This window comes from Eucyclogobius newberryi, unplaced genomic scaffold (assembly GCF_026437365.1).
Source record: "Eucyclogobius newberryi isolate DKJ021-1_F unplaced genomic scaffold, fEucNew1.0.hap1 SCAF_15, whole genome shotgun sequence".
Taxonomy (NCBI): Eukaryota; Metazoa; Chordata; class Actinopteri; order Gobiiformes; family Gobiidae; genus Eucyclogobius; species Eucyclogobius newberryi.
Window position 1 is genome coordinate 21,674,427 of NW_027315779.1, and position 20,685 is coordinate 21,695,111.

At 38.5% G+C, this 20,685-nt stretch overlaps 1 protein-coding gene across 3 annotated transcripts in view; it reads right to left on the reverse strand.

Moving 5' to 3' along the window:
• Nucleotides 1-20,685, reverse strand: part of dscama (Down syndrome cell adhesion molecule a) — a 92,877-nt gene that overhangs the window by 57,150 nt on the left and 15,042 nt on the right. For all 3 annotated transcript variants that reach the window (XM_072446736.1, XM_072446735.1, XM_072446734.1), the window contains exons 2-3: nucleotides 15,348-15,665; nucleotides 13,858-14,007 (exon numbers count right to left, since the gene is read on the reverse strand). In XM_072446736.1, coding sequence (XP_072302837.1) covers nucleotides 13,858-14,007; nucleotides 15,348-15,665 — 468 coding nt within the window. The remainder of the gene's footprint in view (nucleotides 1-13,857; nucleotides 14,008-15,347; nucleotides 15,666-20,685) is intronic.

The following is a 20,685-nucleotide window of genomic DNA, read 5'->3' on the forward strand; positions in this document are numbered from 1 at the left end:
AACAACAGTTTTTTTCACAAACTACAACTTGACTGATACAACTATGATACAAATGTTCCATGAGGATTATAAAACACATGAGAAACTGTCGCATGCACTTTAATTTGGTTTGATCCCTCAACAATAAAACGTCTATGATTAAAAAGTATTGAATTATTCTTGTAATCAAAAACAGTACCACGCTTGCCCTTTCTACTGCTGGTCCTGCCTGGCTCTGGCCCTGGCCCTGGCCCTCTCCTCATCGGCAGGTGTAATCCCTGCAGGCCCATCTGCCAGACGGCACAACACACATGAACAGAACAAACACGGCGCCTATTGTCAAACCCTCAGCACTTATAGGCCCGGGCTGTTTGCACAAGGCCTGTAACTGCACCAGAGAATCCCAACAAAGCCATTTACTGTGATTAGGAACTATTTGATGAGAGGGAGTGGAGAGGAGCACCTGCCCCGCAAGACCACACAAGGAATGAGTTCAAATAACCACTAAGTGATGTTTGTTCATGTTAAATCAATATCTATTAATGTCAAAAAGTGATGTTTGTTTGGTGTTGCAATTTATGTGATTTAAGTGTCTTATAAGTGACCTTTGTCAAATATAATAATAAAATATTTAGGAAAGCACACACTAAATTATATTAAATCCTTATGTTAAAAAAAACATAAAACACAATTCACAAGAAAGTTGAGAAGTTCCACTACGGGAAAAAGTATATTATTGATAAAAATCTGGAATTGTTTATTCTTTTTTGACGGTCTGATTTAATAATGCTACTGTCTTATTAATATATATTTATGTACGGGTTTGGAGTCTATATAGTCCACATAACAATTATCAAATTATGACTATGTTTGACTATGTTTATTATAGTCGACTGCAGCTCTGACAACAAAACTTAAATGCGCAAGTGCAAGATTATTCCTGCTTAGATTATGCATCATAAACTTATTCTAAACATCCAATTCTCTTCTTCGTGTCAGGTTTGTCCACAGTAAACAGTGCTTCTGTTGCTTATTCCCCTTCTCATGACCCAGGCATCAAAACTCACTTTAGTCCTTTAGTTTAAGCCTCTGAAGGCGCTGCAACATTAATAATACATAATTTCTCTATATGCAAATAGACATGTTTGGGTTCATCCATTCAAAGCAAAGCAGAGCGGCTGACACAAAATGGCTGCCTTGGGCTGGAAGAGGCAGTAAGCCAGAGCCGCAGCAGACACTCAACATGTTTTATGAGTCCTCCTCTCTTTATTTTCTATTGGAGGGAGATTAACACATCACTGCTTGGTTGCTCCCACCTCTCCCTTGTTTTTGATACACATTATGGGGCGACCATGACCCCCCCACCCCACACACACCCCCACAAGGCCCAATGAACCCAGGATTACAGAGAGGAAACATAATCTTGACTTGGGGGCTGAGATGAAGGATAAAGGAGACAGACGAAGACACAGTGTAATCAAGGAACACCCCAAGAACGAGTCCAAGCTGAGATTTATTTGCAATGTCAATTAGAAAACATATGTTAGGGTGCTGTCAGTGAGAATTAACACATGGAGATGGAGCAGAGACGGGTGACGTATATAAAACCTGCTGTATACATCAAAAACAACATCTGGAATACCAAATGACTTAAATCTCTGAACACATCTGTCAACTGTGGGCAATATATCGAAATGTACATAATACTGTGAATGTTGATTTAGAGGTATACTACATTTGAATTTCAAGCATGTAGTTTCTAGAAAAAGTACAAAAAGAGTTGATGAAATAATAATAACAATAATCTGTTAAATAAAATAAAAGGTATAAGGTAATATTTCTGTACATTTGGGATTCATTTGACAGACATTTCTCATCATAAGCCGTTTATTTATAGAAGCCCATTATTTTATGAAATCTTCTCTCTCCTGCGCTTGACTTTGGAGTATTGTGGTCAAAGATGCTCAAAAGGCAAAAGCTTGATACTCAACACTGATTTCTGTGCCATAATGATACTAATGTTTAACTTTTTGAACACTTTCAATTCAAAATAATAGCACTTTCTTTTGTACCTGCACAAGACAAGAAAAAAATCTAACATTCAACATTCAAGACATTTCTGTCAGATAAAGACAAAAATGTAACTTTTGGACGGACCAAAGTACAGGGCAGTAGGTGGATTCATTTCTTACCTTTCTGACCTTTTATTTAAATAGAACCAGAAGAATTTCAATTTTATAGCAATTGAGACGAACGTAAAAACTGTGAGAACCAAACAGTCTCCAACTACCTAGTTTCAATCCAGGTTTTAATATTGATCATTGATACCATTTTTAACTTCTTTGACCTCGATTCCTTGTCCCCCTTTGCCAGCATTTGAATTGACACAAAAATATGTGCCAAAATCAACTGAAATATCGTGGTTACATCTTGACGGCTGCACAAGGTCACGTGACACGGCGTTCATCATCATCTCATACTCCAGAGAGGGAGCGAGCGCAGAGAGAGGGGCCGAGAGCGTCTGGAATCCAAAAGCAGAGAGTGAGCCAGTGGCTAACGTACAGTGAGCTTAATGGCTGCTGCGAGAGAAGAGCTTATCTTCCCACCGCAGCTAATACCAGCGTCTCAATTAGATGAAAGGCTCTCGCACTCGCTCTCTTTCTTTCTCTAATTTTTTGTTCAATTTCTCCAGGCAATTTATTTAGGGTGGGAAGAGGGGAAAAAAAAGAAGAGGAGTGCAAACTCATTGGATGAAAGCAGGGCGAGTCATAGTGCGGATCGGCCAATCAGGAAACAGCAACTCAGGGCCTCAGCAACAACATGGCTATTTACTCTAGGCTCGACAGAACTGTGATGTAGCGACACTCAAAAGCAAATAGTCCCGCAAATAGACACATCATCGTACATTTTAAAGAACACTCTTAAGAGATGCAAAGGAATACTGCAAATAATTTCAGTTGCTGTGGATAGGAAGACAGAAATATAGGAGCTTCATGCCGAGCGGATATTTTTAGATTTAATTGTGGCGTTGGTTGGATTAGCCGGGATTATGCAAAAGACAGCAGTGTTCATTCACTGTTTAATGTCTTTGTCCCGTGCATTTTTATTTTTACACACTCAGCCTCAGTCGTATGGCATGTGTGTTTAGGGGAGCCAAGTGGAACCAAAGGATTAGGCAAGCGTTTCCTCCAGAAATGAGGGCGTCACAGCGGCCCTGCTAATCAGAAAGGACAAGCAATGGACATTTATTTTGTTACAAAAACTAATATTTGTAAGATTCTTTCCACAAGCCGTTGTAAGCTCGAACAGTGCACTTTGATCTGGCATTTAACTCATTTAAATTAAACAAATTAATATTTTAATCTTGCTTATTTCACAGTGTCAGAATGTTTCTTATTTGTTTCCGTTGTTTGTTTTTGTAGTTATTTCTAATGATTTTTTAGTGTACTTTGAGTTTTTTAATCTTTTTTTTTTACCATTTTTTTTAAAATGGCAAATAAAGTAAATTAAATGTGCATCCGATGAACAAAAATAATATGTTGCGTGTCTATCTAAATTAAGACACATAATTAATTGCTAACAAGCGTTCATAACATGGCTATTTATACTGTATTTAATTCACTGACTTCAAAATAATATGTGTTAAAAACATAATTGTATTTTTCTGTTTTTAACAGTAAAGTTTTCCATCATTTCTTCATAATGAATCAGAATAAGTTTAAATTTCAGACTTTAGTTTATACATAAAAAGGCCCACACTTACTACATGAAAATAGAAATACACATTTTTGTTTATTCAAAATAGTCTTACTAAGTTGGCGCACTTTGCATTAAATACATTATTTATACTACAAAAAAGCACATAAAAGTAATTATTTTGGTAAGTTTTGGCTGTTTTAAACGGACTCTAAAAATAAAGTTGATTTTAATTACAATTTAATTACAGATTTAAGATTTAAGTCTGTATTTTTGACAAGCACAAAATGTCGTCATCGCTTATCACTGCGGAAAGAAAAAAGACTTAAAACTTACATAGCACCTCATATATACTGTATAATGATCATGAATTTGATTTGCAGCTTTATTATAAGGCCTTTCTCCTCACAGTTACTACCTGAGGCGCCATGTTGTGTGTGTGTGTGTGTGTGTGTGTGTGAGTTTCTGGGGGGGTGTTGACTACACTACCCACAATCCTACACTGCACAGGGGAAGCACTAGTGGGGCATCCATCCATCAAGGAGATCCCATGTCTCTCTCTGGAGGAAGCTCTCACAGCAGGTCACCTCTGTCTGCTTCACTTCATTATTCTGAGTTTTCATCAGCTAACACTACACACAGTACATGTGTGTGTGAGAGTTGTTTATTATGATTTATTATATTTATAATAAATGAAAAACTGGTCATTTTCTCACAACAAAAACAAACACAATTCATTCGATATAGCTAGGCGATACAGACAAAATGTAATATCTCAATTTGTTTTTGAATAACAATATAGGCTATATTTCAATCCAACAGAGATGTGTTAAAACATGTCGTTAAACAAATTAGCTGAAGCTTAATTATCAGACAAATGCAAAATGTCTTTCAAATTGAAGTGCAAAAGGACAGAAATATCACCTTATTCACCAAGTCAGCTTTTACTATAAACCATTCACTTGATATTCAAATGTTGTATATCTTTAAAAAACAACATTCACAATACAGTCAAAATTGTTCTTCCATCTCTATAGGTACAAATGAGTCATTGTTACATAAAAAAGATGTATTTAACAACAATTAGAGCAAGCACAGGTGAGTTTACACAAAATCATAGTGTTAGAAATTGCAAACAAAATCTGTTGCACATTTGAAACAGAAAGTTGCTTGAGCAGTGAACGCTGGACGAGCCCGTATCACATGACAGATCACTCCTGGCCTGTCCCGCTGTGTAAAAAAACCCAGTTGTCATGAGTGAGCAGTATATCTAGCTCCGTTGGTGAATCAGGCCCCTGTTCCCCGCGTTAGCATGCAGGCTGTGAATGCAGAGTGAGTGGCGTGCATGGACGGCCCCTCTGTCTCTCAAAGACACTGCCGCAGCTGCATGTGTGCGATAAGAGCAGCCATTCACAGACGACCCCCCCCCTCCTCCTCAGCCTACGCACCACTCTGCTGCACAAACACACAAACACACACACACACACACACACACACGCACACGGACGCTCTCTGCACGTGCACGACGGCGGCTCTGCAGGTTGCGATGCCGCTGAGGATCACAGGCAGTTCTTTTGTTGCCGGTCAAAGGTGCCGTCATACAAATCATGGGTTCGGTTTGAGATGTTCACTGACGTCAATGTACAGCGCCGTTAAAGGCAGATGAGATGGAGAGGTTGGAGAGGTCAGCTTCGGGTTTTATCGCTGACAAAGACGGATCGCGTTGTGGCTAAAGAGATACAGCGCTGAGGATACCCGGATGTCCGCATCACCCCTGACACACATATGTTTATTTGACAATGAATTAGATCAGGAAGAGAGACAAAGGAAGGAAGGAGCGTAAACTGTAAATATGTTGTGTACATGTTTGGGCTGCAAGGTTAATTTAATCTAAATTGCAATTTGAATGGAGGCAATTATCAAATCCAAAGGCTGAAATTTAAAAATATGTTGTCTTACTCTGCATAAAACTGCTAATAGTTTTTATCTGTATAAATATGATTCCTTTGTCAGTTCGTCACTTCAATTCATGGGTCTATTTTGTTCATTCTACTGCACAAACTTTGAACGAATCCAATTATTAAAACATCAATTGCAAATCTAATGACAATCGCAATACTTGACAAAAATGTTTTTTCCCCCAAAATGATGCAGTAGTATTACATGTGGCATGTTGGGTTAAATGAGTAACGTGTATGTGACAGCGAACTATAGATATTAACTCAACTGTTCAAATGTTTCTTTGTTTTTTATTGCAACTTATGTTTTCTAACTTCAAAATTGGTTATCGTGATTATTTCAGACACACACACACACACACACACACACACATATATCATCCCACACGACTGTTTGCATAACCCTGATGACATCCGCGGCAGTCCATTGGCTCGTCCGCTCCAAACCCTGCGGTCCACGCTCAGCATCCGAGGGCCCGTTCATTTGTGGCTCCTTTTACAATTAGCTCATGTTGCGCTTATAGCTAATCGGTATCTTGGCAGCGTTCCATGCATGACCTGGCGTGTGTCCAGATCTAGCATCACTGAATCAGCCACGGAGCTCTCAGACCCAAAGTGAAATATGTGCACAACTGAAGACCAAATTAACAAATTGTGGTTATTGGTGAGCAAACAGTGCGGGGTGGACGCGTGACACGGTTTGTAGTGTCAGTGAAAGTGTGAGGGCGAGAGGACATTTCATATTGATCGTGGAATTTATGGCCATATTCTAAACATATCTGTATGACATGAAGGATTCTGACACCAGGCCTGTCAGGATAATTACTATATTGACTCAACGTTCAATAAATGATAGAAAGAACAATCATTTTTGGCAGTCAATATTTATCGTGGGTACTTTCTGTTTGTACTAGAGGAGGATTTGTTGTTATTTTTTTGAACTACAATAAGATTTGAGCTGCAAATGCTTGAATAAATAACTTGTACAACAAATTATAGATAAAAACTAACAACTTCATTGTTGCATTTGGCTATTTCTTTATTGCAGCTCATGTTGTTGTAAGTTTTTCTGGGACAATCATAAAATAGTTTCTTTATTATAATTTACTGACTGTTCAGCAAATATCTCACTACAAAATGTATGATCATGAAAGGCCTAGCTGACAATATATATTTAAAAAAAAAATGTGTGCACATTTTATTCTCCTTTTCTGACACTTTCATTTATGACTTTGACAGCATTTGCATTTGTTAGTCTTTACAAACAGACTTCAACAAGAAGGTATTAATCATAGTAGCTTAAAAATGTCTTTATTTTTGAGATTTTTCATTATTAGCCATAGATAAGGTTGAAAAATGTGTTAATATTTTTTGTGCAATAAGTGATTTTTTTTTTCCGAATTAAAACATAAACCTTATCATCTGTTGCACAATAACACAATAATATAAAAGAATATAAAATGTTAGAAAAAAATAAAATAGGCCTGTTGTGATTTGTTGACTATATCAACAAATAGTTTAATAAAGGAAAGCTGGAACTAAATATTTATCATGTGTATTTTTTTTTTCCACATTAACTCGAAATCATTGTCATTTTTTGATAATCCATAAACAATTTCAGATGTAAAGTGTTGAATAATTAACATACAGCCTATGATGCGTTTTATTTTGCTCTTTAAGTTTATGTTATTTACTGTGCGGGTTCATTTAGAAAAAGGTTAACTGTGATTTTTGTGTGGCATAAAGTAGTTTGAATGTATAGTTAATGGTGATATACATCCTGTGACAGGCCCAGTCCTGCACAGACACACTACATTCTGAACGCACAGTTGCACCCCATCAATTTCTCCACATGCACTAAGCTGCGCGCTTAAAGCTTGACTGCAGCCTTTTCTTTTGCCCAGGAGTTTATCATGCAGCACGCACACAGGCCAGCCCACAGCTCCGTCTACCCGTCATGTTCCCATAATGCTTTGTGGCAGCCGCATCTAGATTCATGCACACAGGTATTGATTTTCCTCCTGGCTTCCTCCCTCCTCCCATTCCTTCTTTCATCTCGCTAAAACCCAACCAGCCCCGCAAGAAGATGCTAAACTGCACAGAAAAATGCATTTTGTTTTATACAGCTTCAGCTTTGTTTACATTTTATACACACAAACCGAGATTTTCCTTCCGCTGACCCATTTTTCAGAGTGGAATAACAATACTGCAGCCAATCATGGGCAGAGCGAATCAGGAGCGCATGGTAAAAGTCGGCACACGTCATAGTTGCAAGACTGCCTGTCGACAAGCATGTGCGCTCACTTATCCTGTTTTCTGTGGCTTGTTTCTCTGCATTAGTCACACTGGGACCACTAAGACCATTACGCACCAGCCTCCAGCTCCAGCTCAAGGTTGTAGTGCACCAATGGCTACACAGACAAGAAGACAGTAGCATACATGGAACAGCACCACACAAGTCAGATATAGCTGCATTTAGGGATCTCTCCATGTCAAATATTAGTGTTACGTGAGAAAAAGCAACAGAATTTATTCACAATTACTGACCGAATAACAGAGAAATATTTCAATCACTCTGAATCCTAAATGCCAAAAACAGTAAAGTCTATTTTTTAGACAATAGATTGTATTCAAAAGACTTTTTATTAGCTTTAGGTCTTTACGATGATATAGTGATCTGTATAATCTTGACATTCATAGCTACATTCATACAAATGTGTCTGTAGATGTAGATCAATCAAAATGAAACAGCAATATAGTCAACCCAACTAAATCATGACCGTTTTGCTCTTTGACAATCACTGTAATATGCCAGGGTGATTTCAATCATTCAAATCTTATCATATTAGACTAGTTCCTCTGAACCAATACAAAAATTCAATTCTGAAACAGCAGAATAAACACGTTTTGCAGGCAATTCCTTGTGGCCCGGTAAATCAATGTGATTTTTTTTCTGCACAGCATGCCAGACTCCAAGGACGTGTGTGGCTGGTCTCCATGGCGACAAGATGGAGGACTTTGAAAACACACACAGGTCAGTTTAGGTGCGCTAACATCTTCTGCCATCCACTGTGTGACCCAAACACAGCATCAGATTTACACGTTTAGAACAGAAGTGACATTGCAGATGGATGATAAGGGTTTAGATAACAATTCTTGATGTTTACTTCAAAGAACAATTATGCACAAGCGATAGAATCCTCATAGAGTTTGTGGGACTAGATAGAAGTCTACCCGAGGCGCAAATGTCCATGTGTAGAGTTCTATAGTCTAAGATGATGAATTAAGGCTGGGAAATGTTGAAAAAGATAAATGTCTTGATATATTTGTAATATTCTAATACTGATAATCTATTAATGTCCAATTAAATGTCTTGCATGAAAAGACAGTCAAATGAGACTTTCTTCCTTATTTTCATACATTTTTTTGATAGTTTTGTTGTTACAGGCGCAACTTGATATTCTATTGGTATTATCTTGACGTTTTATTTTATTTTCTAAATCACCCACTTCTAATATCAATTCACTTCACTACTTCATATTTTTTTCATCACAAAATATTGTAAAATGTATTGTTAAAATCTGCTGTTGAGTTTAAATAATACACTTCATTTGACTTTGTTTTTTTTTTACAACAGGAGAATTTCACATTAACTAAAAACAGTTACAACACATTTTTTAATCTAAAACGCAGATACTTCACCATCTGTCAGTTCTAGGTTTTAGATTTGACAACACAATTAATCAAACAAACCCTGTGGTCGAATAAAGCTCAAGATCATTCTAAAACTGTTCATGAAATGTCCAAATGTGTCTTAATGTTAATGTATTTTTTAAGTGCTGTGTTTAGTGGACTCTGTTTTTCTAAACCGGAGTGATGCGTCCCTCTCTCCTTCTCCCCAGCCGCCTCCCTCTCTTCCCTCTCTGGCTTATTGCTGCAGCTGAATACAGAGCAGAGCACATGACTACAAGGCCTCCTCAGTGACTGCAGCAGCGTGCACCTGGGACACAAGCACGCCGGCTCAAACAGAGACGCCACCAAGAAGCACACGCCGTATACATGCTGTGCAATTAATGTTGTATTAGCTGCTCCTCATTGGTGTTCAAATCTAGAGAGGACGGAGAAGAAAAAATACGATACAGGATGCATGGTTCTCGATAAAAGAACATCAAGATTTTGGAATAATTGATATTTTGCACATAATGTTCAGTGATATGTCACATTTTTTAAAGACCCAAATACATTTTAACCTCTACCTCAACAAAACAAACATGAAATACACCCATTTTAAACATCCAAACAGTGAATATGTCAAATGTATTGTATAAAAAAAACCAACAAAATTGTATCACTGTCCCAATTTTTTTTGGATTCACTACAGTAAATAGTATATATTTAAATATTTTTGCAGACTCCTAATTATACCTACCTATTGCATCACATTTTGTTATGCAATGAATGCTGCAGATAAGTACCTTTCATTGAAAAAAACTAAAACATATAAACACACTATAAAATGCTTTAATGTTTTACCTCCTATTGTTAGATTTGGGATGAATAATATCCACGACACAAAACAATGCTATCATACAATATGTGTTACTTTAATTATGTTGGTGTGATCCTCGTGCTGTTTCAAGGTTACCTCAGCCACTGAAGCGTGCGGTGGTGACTCTGCTTTATGCTAATGTCCGTTCAAATCAGAATGTTACCTCTGAAAATGCCCCTCTTAATTGAGTCTTGCATAAAAGATTCACAGCAGCTAAAAATGAATGAAAACACTTCTACAGCAGTTCAAAAGCGAATGTTTTTAGGAAGTTCACAGTAAACCCTTGTAAAGACCATTGTAAAGCCATCACGAGCAGCCTGAATCCTGATTGGCTGTGCCTGGTTGACAATAGCAACAATCCTCTTAGTACTACTTAGAGATTTAGCACTGATTTGCCTTTGGATTGAAACCGAGGAAAAGGTCTTTAGTAATGAATGGAATAGTAAAAATGCTCAGAGAACTAATGACATAATGTGATTACTGTAGTAGTCTTAGCCAAATAAGCACAAATGATGATACAAAGGTACTTGAGGTGGGATTAAAGCTGCACTATGTCACTTTTATGGCTGCTTGTCTTCATGGAGAGGGTAGAAAAGACTTCAAAGGCATCAGGACAATGTTTTTTTTAATCATGCTTTGCCTGAAACTTTATGGCAAAGTACGTATCTATCTCCAGGTAATGTCAGCAGACCAAGCTACAGGTCAAATCTGTGGAGTGGCGACTCTGCTCACAATAAAAATGCATGTTTCGATATGTTTTTGGGCTTTTTTGTAGCAAACCTGTAATGAATAAATGCAAGACAGATACGTTTAATGCCAATGTTTAATATTATAGAAGTGACATTGTGCAGCATTAAAATGGGTAATCAAATCAATACAACTTTTGCTTTGTAGTGGAGAATTGAACATGTTATAATTTTTGATAAAACAATAATAAGATGAGTTTACTGTCAGGTGATCAATGAATAACAAACATATGTCTTGAATTTGACTGAAGGTTCATCTCTTGTCTGTGTTGAAGAATGAATGAATATAGCCCATAGTAAATAATTTAGAAAAATATTGAGGTTTTCTGATAAAAGGTGATTAATTATTACTGTGAAAATCTTCAAAAAGCCAATCAATATGACAAGAGCCTTTCTTCTGCACCCATGGACCTCATTATTATTTAACTCTAGGGCAGAAAACTGGAGCGTGAAAATGCTATTGTCAAAGGACTTCAGCTAAAAGTATATCTCAACCATTTTTTTAGACTGGGAGCACAAATGGAGGCTTAATCTTCTATTCTTTTCAAATGGACATTGTATACCCTGCAACAACACACTCAACTCAAAAACGGGCTTAATAATTGATAACAAAGGCAGAACAACTACTTTTCACATCGTATTTTGGTTTAAAGCTAAAGTGTTGATATTATTTTTTGCTCATGAAATATTGACAAAGGGGAAAGGTTGCGATGGGAGGTTAAGCCAGCTCTAGAAGCATCGACTGGCAGACATAATACAAGAGCGCACAAAGATGGGACTGTGCGCTCAGACGAGGATAAAGACCATTTGCGAGCAAGATTCCGAAGCTTCAGTCATGTAATATTCAGCACTGAGAAGAGCGCTGGATCGGTGCAAGTATGATTTTTCTGACAACGTTTACATGGCTGGCGGATGCATGGACTTAGAGTAAGTGGCATGGGCTGGACAGAGAGAGATAAAGACATTTTGAAATAGTAAATTAAACAATCTTTTATCTACAGTCAAGTCAAAAGCTTTTAAAACATTGACTTTTTAGAGATTGCTGCAACATGAAAATATACACGGAGAGCTAATTTATTTGTTATTATGTAAAAAAAAACATTCCCATACTTCTTCAGAAACCATGTTGGTGCAAGTAATATTCATGTGGAATTACTGTTGTACTCACATGCAATAATGTCACATTCATGTGCATATAACTGATGAAAATAGAGAGTTTATTTTACCATTATTATAAGTATTATCTTGTCTTAAGCTAGCTGTTTTTATTTTATTTTATCTTCATTTTCCCCCTCCATTCCTTATTAGGAAATGAGAGGTTTTGTCTATTGGAGTTTTTGTTTATAAGAGTTTTGTTTATAAGAGTTCTTCTATTAAGCGTGTTTTTTAAATATCCTATAAGTTATCTGTCCTTTTCCTCTGTATCTACCTGCGTTGCAACAATGAAATTTCCTCATGTGTGGACAATAAAGGAATATCTTGTCTTATCTTATCTTATCTTAAATAATGTTGAATTCACCACTGTTTTTAATGGTAAGAACAATAAAACGCAAACATTACACATATTGTATGCAGCTAAGATTTTACACCCTTTTATATTGTCAGAAGGCTTTTTCTTTACAACATAAACAACTATCTGCACCCAAACATGCTCTAGGCAAATCCATTTATGGACAATTAAGGGATTGCTATAGATTTCAACATGGCCGATTTCACCTCAGTAGACAAATTGTGAAACGTCAACAACAAAAAGAGCAGCAGTCCGTGGCCAGCGTTTGCCCTCCATCCCAAAGCAAAATGACATTAGCTTTTGTCTATTGAGTTTGCTAAATGCCCCACATAAAGTGAATTTGCCCCCGGGGCTGGGAAACAATCATGCAGGCGAGCGCTCCATTTAAGTGATTTGAATGATCGGGACGCTGTAGCGCTTTACATGCGCCGCACAACTGGGTCAATAGTGGGGCTTGGGCGAGGCGGCTGCAGTGGAGCTCTGGGCCCCGACTGTCAGTGGGTCAGTCTGACGCAGAGGAACGGGACGTACAGGGACAGACAGGGCATCAGGGATAACCGTTCTCTTAACTGCAGTCAAAACAATGTATGTGTAAGTTTTAGCACAGCTTCAGTATTGACCTTATTCAGGAAGTGGCCACGGGTGCCGCCATTATCGTTCTGGTTCTATGATTTCGCATAAGGAGGCATACACTGACTACAAAGCCACTTTCATTTTTTTTATATTTTTGAAATAAACTGAATTCCCACAGAAATGCAAATCAAAAAGTGGGTGAACACTACAATCTGCAAAACAACTGTTGTTTCAAATTATACCTATTGCTGCTGTTTCAACGACTACAATGAAAGCTTCTTGTGTTCTACTGTCACTATCAACTCAATAGTTACTTTATTTAGGATCAGCAAAGAGCATTCTGTTCACATACAATCCATTGTCGACGATAGAAATCTGACTAAATACATGCCCCGAGCGTCAATTAGTTTAACAGGGGCGTGTATGGCTATGATCTGACTAAGTATCTGTGCCCAATGTGCACGAGACTGCAGGTGATCATGTAATTACAAATATTTATACAGAATACTACAAGTAAACCTCAGTAAAAAGGCAGAATTAGACGTAAATGCTTTAAAATCTCCCCCAAATAAGTGGTTGTCTTATAAAAATGTTTGTCGAAAAAGACACCATCGACCGATTAATCGACTAAAGGTCTGCTCTAGTCAGTCTAAAATACCTTTTGCTCCATGATGCGCACAATTGAGTTCAAGCATACTGTTATTTTCTTCCGCCACAAAATAAATATAGCCCCGCAGACAAACACACTAAAGTCCTCAGTCTTACAGCGACAAAACAAAAAAGATCATGTAGCTATCACGACAACAGCCTGGATGTAGACGTGTCTAGAGTCAAAGACGGACTTACTTTCAGCATTGATTGACATGGTGTCCTTCTCCCAGGACACAACAGTGATGTAGGCCTCCACTGAGGCAGGGATAATGCACTTGAAGACCGCCACATTGCCTCTCATGGCTTTCTGGTCCTCCACCCGGACTGTGTAGGGCTCCCGGAGGACTGCAAGCACATGAGAGAAGCTGAGTGTGATGTGGCCTGTACCTGTACACTGTATGTACTACATGTAATGTATGTAATGTATGTACTGGATGTACTGGATGTACTGCATGTACTGCATGTAATGTATGTACTGGATGTACTGGATGTACTGGATGTACTGGATGTACTGCATGTACTGCATGTAATGTATGTACTGGATGTACTGGATGTACTGGATGTACTGGATGTAATGTATGTACTGCATGTACTGGATGTACTGCATGTAATGTATGTACTGCATGTACTGGATGTACTGGATGTACTGCATGTAATGTATATACTGGATGTACTGGATGTACTGGATGTAATGTATGTACTGCATGTACTGGATGTACTGGATGTACTGGATGTAATGTATGTACTGCATGTACTGGATGTACTGGGTGTACTGCATGTAATGTATGTACTGGATGTAATGTATGTAATGTATGTACTGGATCTACTGGATGTACTGGATGTACTGGATGTACTGGATGTAATGTATGTACTGCATGTACTGGATGTACTGGATGTACTGGATGTAATGTATGTACTGCATGTAATGTATGTACTGTATGTACTGTATGTACTGGATGTAATGTATGTACTGCATGTACTGGATGTACTGGATGTACTGCATGTAATGTATGTACTGGATGTACTGGATGTACTGGATGTAATGTATGTACTGCATGTAATGTATGTACTGGATGTACTGGATGTACTGGATGTAATGTATGAACTGGATGTACTGTATGTACTGGATGTAATGTATGTACTGCATGTAATGTATGTACTGGATGTACTGGATGTACTGGATGTAATGTATGAACTGGATGTACTGTATGTACTGGATGTAATGTATGTACTAGATGTACTGGATGTACTGGATGTACTGGATGTACTGGATGTAATGTATGTACTGCATGTACTGGATGTACTGGATGTACTGGATGTAATGTATGAACTGTATGTACTGGATGTAATGTATGAACTGGATGTAATGTATGTACTGCATGTACTGGATGTAATGTATGTACTGCATGTACTGGATGTACTGGATGTACTGCATGTAATGTATGTACTGGATGTACTGGATGTAATGTATGAACTGGATGTAATGTATGTACTGCATGTACTGCATGTACTGGATGTCAACTTCACTTTGCCACCATTCTAATGACATTTTAAAAAGGCTATTGCGCCAAAAACAATGTTAGAAATGGTGAAATGTATATAACATGTCTTCTTTATGTTGTACTTTATTGTAACTACAACTTCTGGAATACGCAACAGAATATGTCGCTACAGAAGACACTGACCGGCCTTAATGTGGACATCTTGGCTCCTGATTCTCCCTGAGGGGTTCTCCGCTGTGCAATAGTAGGTGTTGTCGTGGATGAGTTTGCTGAAGCTGGAAGGGGGGATGTGGAAGATCTGGAGGGTGCCATTGGCGTGCACATGGCGGATCCCTGGCACGTCATAGATCTCCTCGCCGGTGGCCAGGTACCAGCGCAGTGAGACAGGGGGCACACCTGCGGCGGGACAGGGCACCGACGTCCCTGTGGTGCTGGCGAACACTACCTCTTGCACAGATGCATTGACAAAATATAAGCTGGAACGAAGATCTTCACAGAAAACTGCAAAGAGAGAAGAACAGTGAGGTTAGACATGTGCTATTTAATTCAACTGAACACAAAATGAGATGTTAAACTTGTCAGAGCAGGTGATTATACATGGGTTTCAGTCACTCTTTTTTGGGACACCCTTTCCAAGACTTCAAAAGATAGAATATTTTGTTTAGATTGCGGATCGCTATGCCAAGTATTAAAATATCTCATAATATTAAAATGTGTTCGGCCTATGATTGTAGTTTGACATGTGTAAATGTTTCATCAGAATATGAAGATTGCACATTGCACTTAAGAGAGGATTTAATGGATCACTGCTCTCTTTCCTATGTACATTACTGTATAACTTATTGAGCCAAAAATCTATACATTCTCCCGCCCGGCTCATTCACATAAGATTTAATCAGAATCACATGGCTCTGTACCCTCAATGATATGTAATCTGTTATACTTCATACATCATTGCTACATTTTGCTTATACAAGAGAGAGTTCCAATTTGGGTTTCCATAATTAAGATTTTCATATTGGCCCATAGTGCACTCTTTGTGTGTACAGTTGTTCCCTGATCTCGTCTAATGAAGCGCGACAATGTAAAGCGATCACGTTTTCCTGTTCTTCTGTGGGATCAAGCTGACAGTGCAGCTCTGCTCTGTAATGGAGGGCCCACACTGCAGGCACTCAGCCAGGACCGGCGTGTTGGCAGGGGTCCAGAGAGACAAGGGTGGAGGACTGGTTTAATGTAGACAACTATTCATTTTCTTTATGGTATAGACTTGTTGCTGCTACTATAGAAAGAGGGCAGTTAGATATTAACTAATGGCATAACTGGGAACATATATAATACACAGACAGTAAGCAAATGACTAATAGGTAGAAACACATGCTTCCACTTCAACCACGTGTACAGTCTTATTTGTGAATGTACATTTCACAAAAATATGTCATGTAAAGATTTTCTGGAGATGAAAATGTTGAGGTTCTCTTTGGCAATGGCAGATAGACAGAATCAGGAAAGAGTACATCAGAGAAACAATTCATGCTGGATGTTTTGGGATCAAAGTCAGTGACATGGTTTGGAGTTTTTTTCTTGGTCAACTAAAAACATGCCTTTTACATTGGTTCATTGATTAGAAGGCTGCGACACGTGCTGGCGAAAGCTTTCAAAACTCCCGTGACAAGCATTTCTATGAACAGACCCTGTATCTGACCCAAAGTGAACTGACACGACCTAAGGATTCCAAGAAATCGCATTATTACATACATTTATAAAGAAAACTACTCATAAACTGTATTTTTTGTCAGTAAATGAGCAGATTAAAGTCACAATTCGCTCTCAAATCTTAAATTAACTCACTGCAGGCCATCTCCATTTTACTGTGATCATATAAATCACAATAACATAATGAATCAAATAAAAATGTTGGTCAATTAAGACTTCATCGACTGATTAATCGACTAAATGACTAAAGGCGTACAGCATCCTTGAGTATATTGGAAAAAATGGAGTGAGGAAGAAAAGTATGTGAAGAAGGACATAAAATTTGATGTTTTGACAAGCGTAAATGTTAATCTGCTGAATCGCACGCTCACACCTGCTCTGTTAAGTAACCGTCCTAGACCACCGTGTCCCTCTGCACTCATGCCTCTTCGCCCCTCTCCTCCCTCTGTCCCCGCCTCGCCTTCTTCCGCCCGCCTGCCTGTGCGACAGCTGCCAATCCCCTCTCCCCGGAGACCAAACATTTTAGCGCTTCATAAATTCCTAATGAGTGCACTCGAATCACCGGCTACTTTCCACCCAGCGCTCGTGCAACCTGTTACGACAAACAAACAGCACGGCGGACACATGTTTCGGCACATCGCACAGAGCCTCAGTCACTTCACACATATGACACTGTGGAGAGCCAGCCGGAGGTGCTGAAAAGTGGACGGTTGCACCTGACGACAGATAAAGCCCTGTAGGTTCTGATCCTGGAGGGGAAGAGATGGTGACGGTCAGCAGTGTGGACATCTATATTGATTTGGAAACATGATCGTTATTAACTACCTTCGAAACACGGGGCAACTGGGAGTTTGGGGCGATAAGAGGAACTAAAGTGTCACATAGCGATAAATAAGAAATGTGACATGGGTAAAGAGCTTGTCTACATGCATAATCACACAAGCGAACTTCTCGTGAGATGTAAACTACATTTAAAGGGGACATATTGTGCAAAATCAACTTTAATGAACTTTAAATGTTGTTACAATGATGTTTCCTTATCTCCGCCCACATTCCTGTGCTTAATTAAAAAACTTCTGAGTGATAAATGTATGTTAAAAAATGTCACATGGCCACTTTTCACACATAAAAGCGTGTAAATGACAATCTGCTGCTTGTTACGGTGAAATGTCACTGTGAAAAGGCGGGGCTAATCAGTTTTAAACAGAAGGTAAATGGAGCTGTTTCTATTACTAAGCCATTTTAGATCAAAATGGTGCTTTCCAATGAACAAAATCATTATTCACTTATGTTATATTTCAATATGAAGTACCTGAAAAAAGCATGATAGGTCTCCTTTAATGTACCATGACACATATTTGTCAATCATTTCCTTAACCTCACAGTTTTGTAGACTTTCAAGTGTCAAAAAATGTGCTGGATTGGCTATACAATTAGTCGTAGAAGACAAATACACACATAAATGTTCTCTGTTAGTGATACTCATTACCATAAGATCTGCAATTTAGTGTTTTGAAATAATTACAGACTACACATACTATTCACAAGGCACACTTTCCTCCCGTGCATTCTTGACAACCCATAACGGCCCATGAACAACTTATCTGAGCTTCTTTTAGCGCGGTGTAATTGTAAAGTAACAGCTTGTCACTGATTGTCTGGAGTGGGAGATCTGTCAGTGAGACGACGATAAACCCCGGCATCTGTTGTGAGCAGCAGGGACCAGGCTGACGCGCCCATATTTCATCACACTCATGCGCCACTTCCAAAACAAACACTTATTGGCTGCTGTCATCTGCATAAATTCTACATTACGTTTACAAGACGGAGAGATGAACAAGCGTTTCTGTGTCTGACTGTGTAACGTCGTGTTTTCTCGCTTACTGTGCAGGCAAAAGTGATGGCGGTTAGTTGAATAGCAATAGTTGAGGTGCTATTATCAGACAAATGTGAAATGTCTGTAAAATGTAATCAAAACAGTGCAGAAATCTTTTATCCTTATTTTAAACATAACTTTTTTCATCTTTTTCAGCACTTTTTGTAGCATTTCTTTACTATAACGATATATACACCATACTTAATCCATCCATCCATTTCCTCTGCTTATCCGGGGCTGGGTTGCGGGGGCAGCAGTTAAAGCAGGGACTCCCAGACCTTCACCTCCCCAGACACTTCCTCTAACTCCTCCGGGATGATCCCGAGGCGTTCCCAGGCCAGCCGAGAGACATAGACCCTCCAGCGTGTCCTGGGTCTTCCCCGGGGCCTCTTCCTGGTGGGACATGCCTGAAACACCTCCCCAGGGAGGCGCCCAGGAGGCATCCGGAACAGATGCCCGAGCCACCTCAGCTGGAGGAGCAGCGGCTCTACTCCGAGCTCGGACCATACTTAAATTTAGCATATTTTCTAAACGACATGCATGATATTATAAACATTTTGATATATTAATATTGCCCACCTCTACTTTGAATGTTTGCATAACATTATAGCCCAGACAACGGAATGCCTAGTATAAAACAATTATTCATATTTATCATGAGTTGAGCTCGGTAATTTCGACAAAATAGATATCATATATATATATATATATATATATATATATATATATATATATATATATATATATATATAATATTATCTCGATAAAAATATAAGAGGATATTTTCACAATGCAAAGAAATGAGTTTATAAACTAGACGTTTGTCTATTTTTTAAATATTTTTAGGTAGAGATAAAAAACATTTTCAGATTTTGGCAAATCTCTGTGCCATTGTGAAATTACCGGTATATTTTTTTTTTATATTTCGCCCACCTCTAACCATGGGTATTTAATTCCTACAATACTCAGACCAGCATCATGCAGTGGTGTAGTGGGCTGGAGTTGCACATATGTTTTTACCACTTCAGCGTTGTGGGTTCGCTTCGCGACCTTGACTATTTGCTGTATGTCTCTATCCTCTCTTTCCTCATTTCATGCTATACTGCGCTGTCAAGTAGAGCCTTCAGAACAGAGAATCTTTAAAAAGGAAAGAAATGTCATGCCACACCAGAATCATCGCCTGTTCCCGAAGAATGAGCTGAATATATCTTGATAACTCTTCATAAATGCTTTTGTCTCAATCGGCTGTTCCATAAGTCATAAAATATTGAGCACACCCCGTGCACTATTCCACTCCGCCGTTACAGGGGTTTCTGGGTGGCTGCTTCCTTCAGATGAGAAAGCCTGATGGCCTCCCACATCCTCACAGTTCTGGTAGATCTGGTACAAAGGCATTCATTTTTCAGTGCAGTGAAGAGGCAAACAGGAAGACATCCAGGGTAAAAGGGTGCAACAGCTGCAGACATGGGCCTAGAGTAAACACATTATAAAGCGTAATATACTATAAACTTGTTCTGTATGTTTTTATTTATATTTATGTATTTTATCCAAGGAAATAACTGGCAAATGGCAATAACTGTTCAAAATGCACCTTTTCCCCCCAGGAATTTGGTTTCCATTTTCATTTCGAATATTTTCCCATTCAAATGTCCAACTGTCCAACACCAGTGTACTTCATGGTTTATGGATATTTGATGCCAACATTCCAAAAGTATGTATAAAAGACGGGACAAAATGTTAATCAGGGTTAAGCTAACTTGATCTAAACTAGAGGCTGAGCAGGTTTTACACAGAATGAGATGTTTGGCGGCTAATTTGATGTTTGCAAAGGATTTAACCTTTTAAACTAAGGATTTTCTCATTGTACAGTGATTTTGATTTGATTGCAATAAACAGCATCTGGCAGTCCTACTTCAAATATTGTGTACGTAT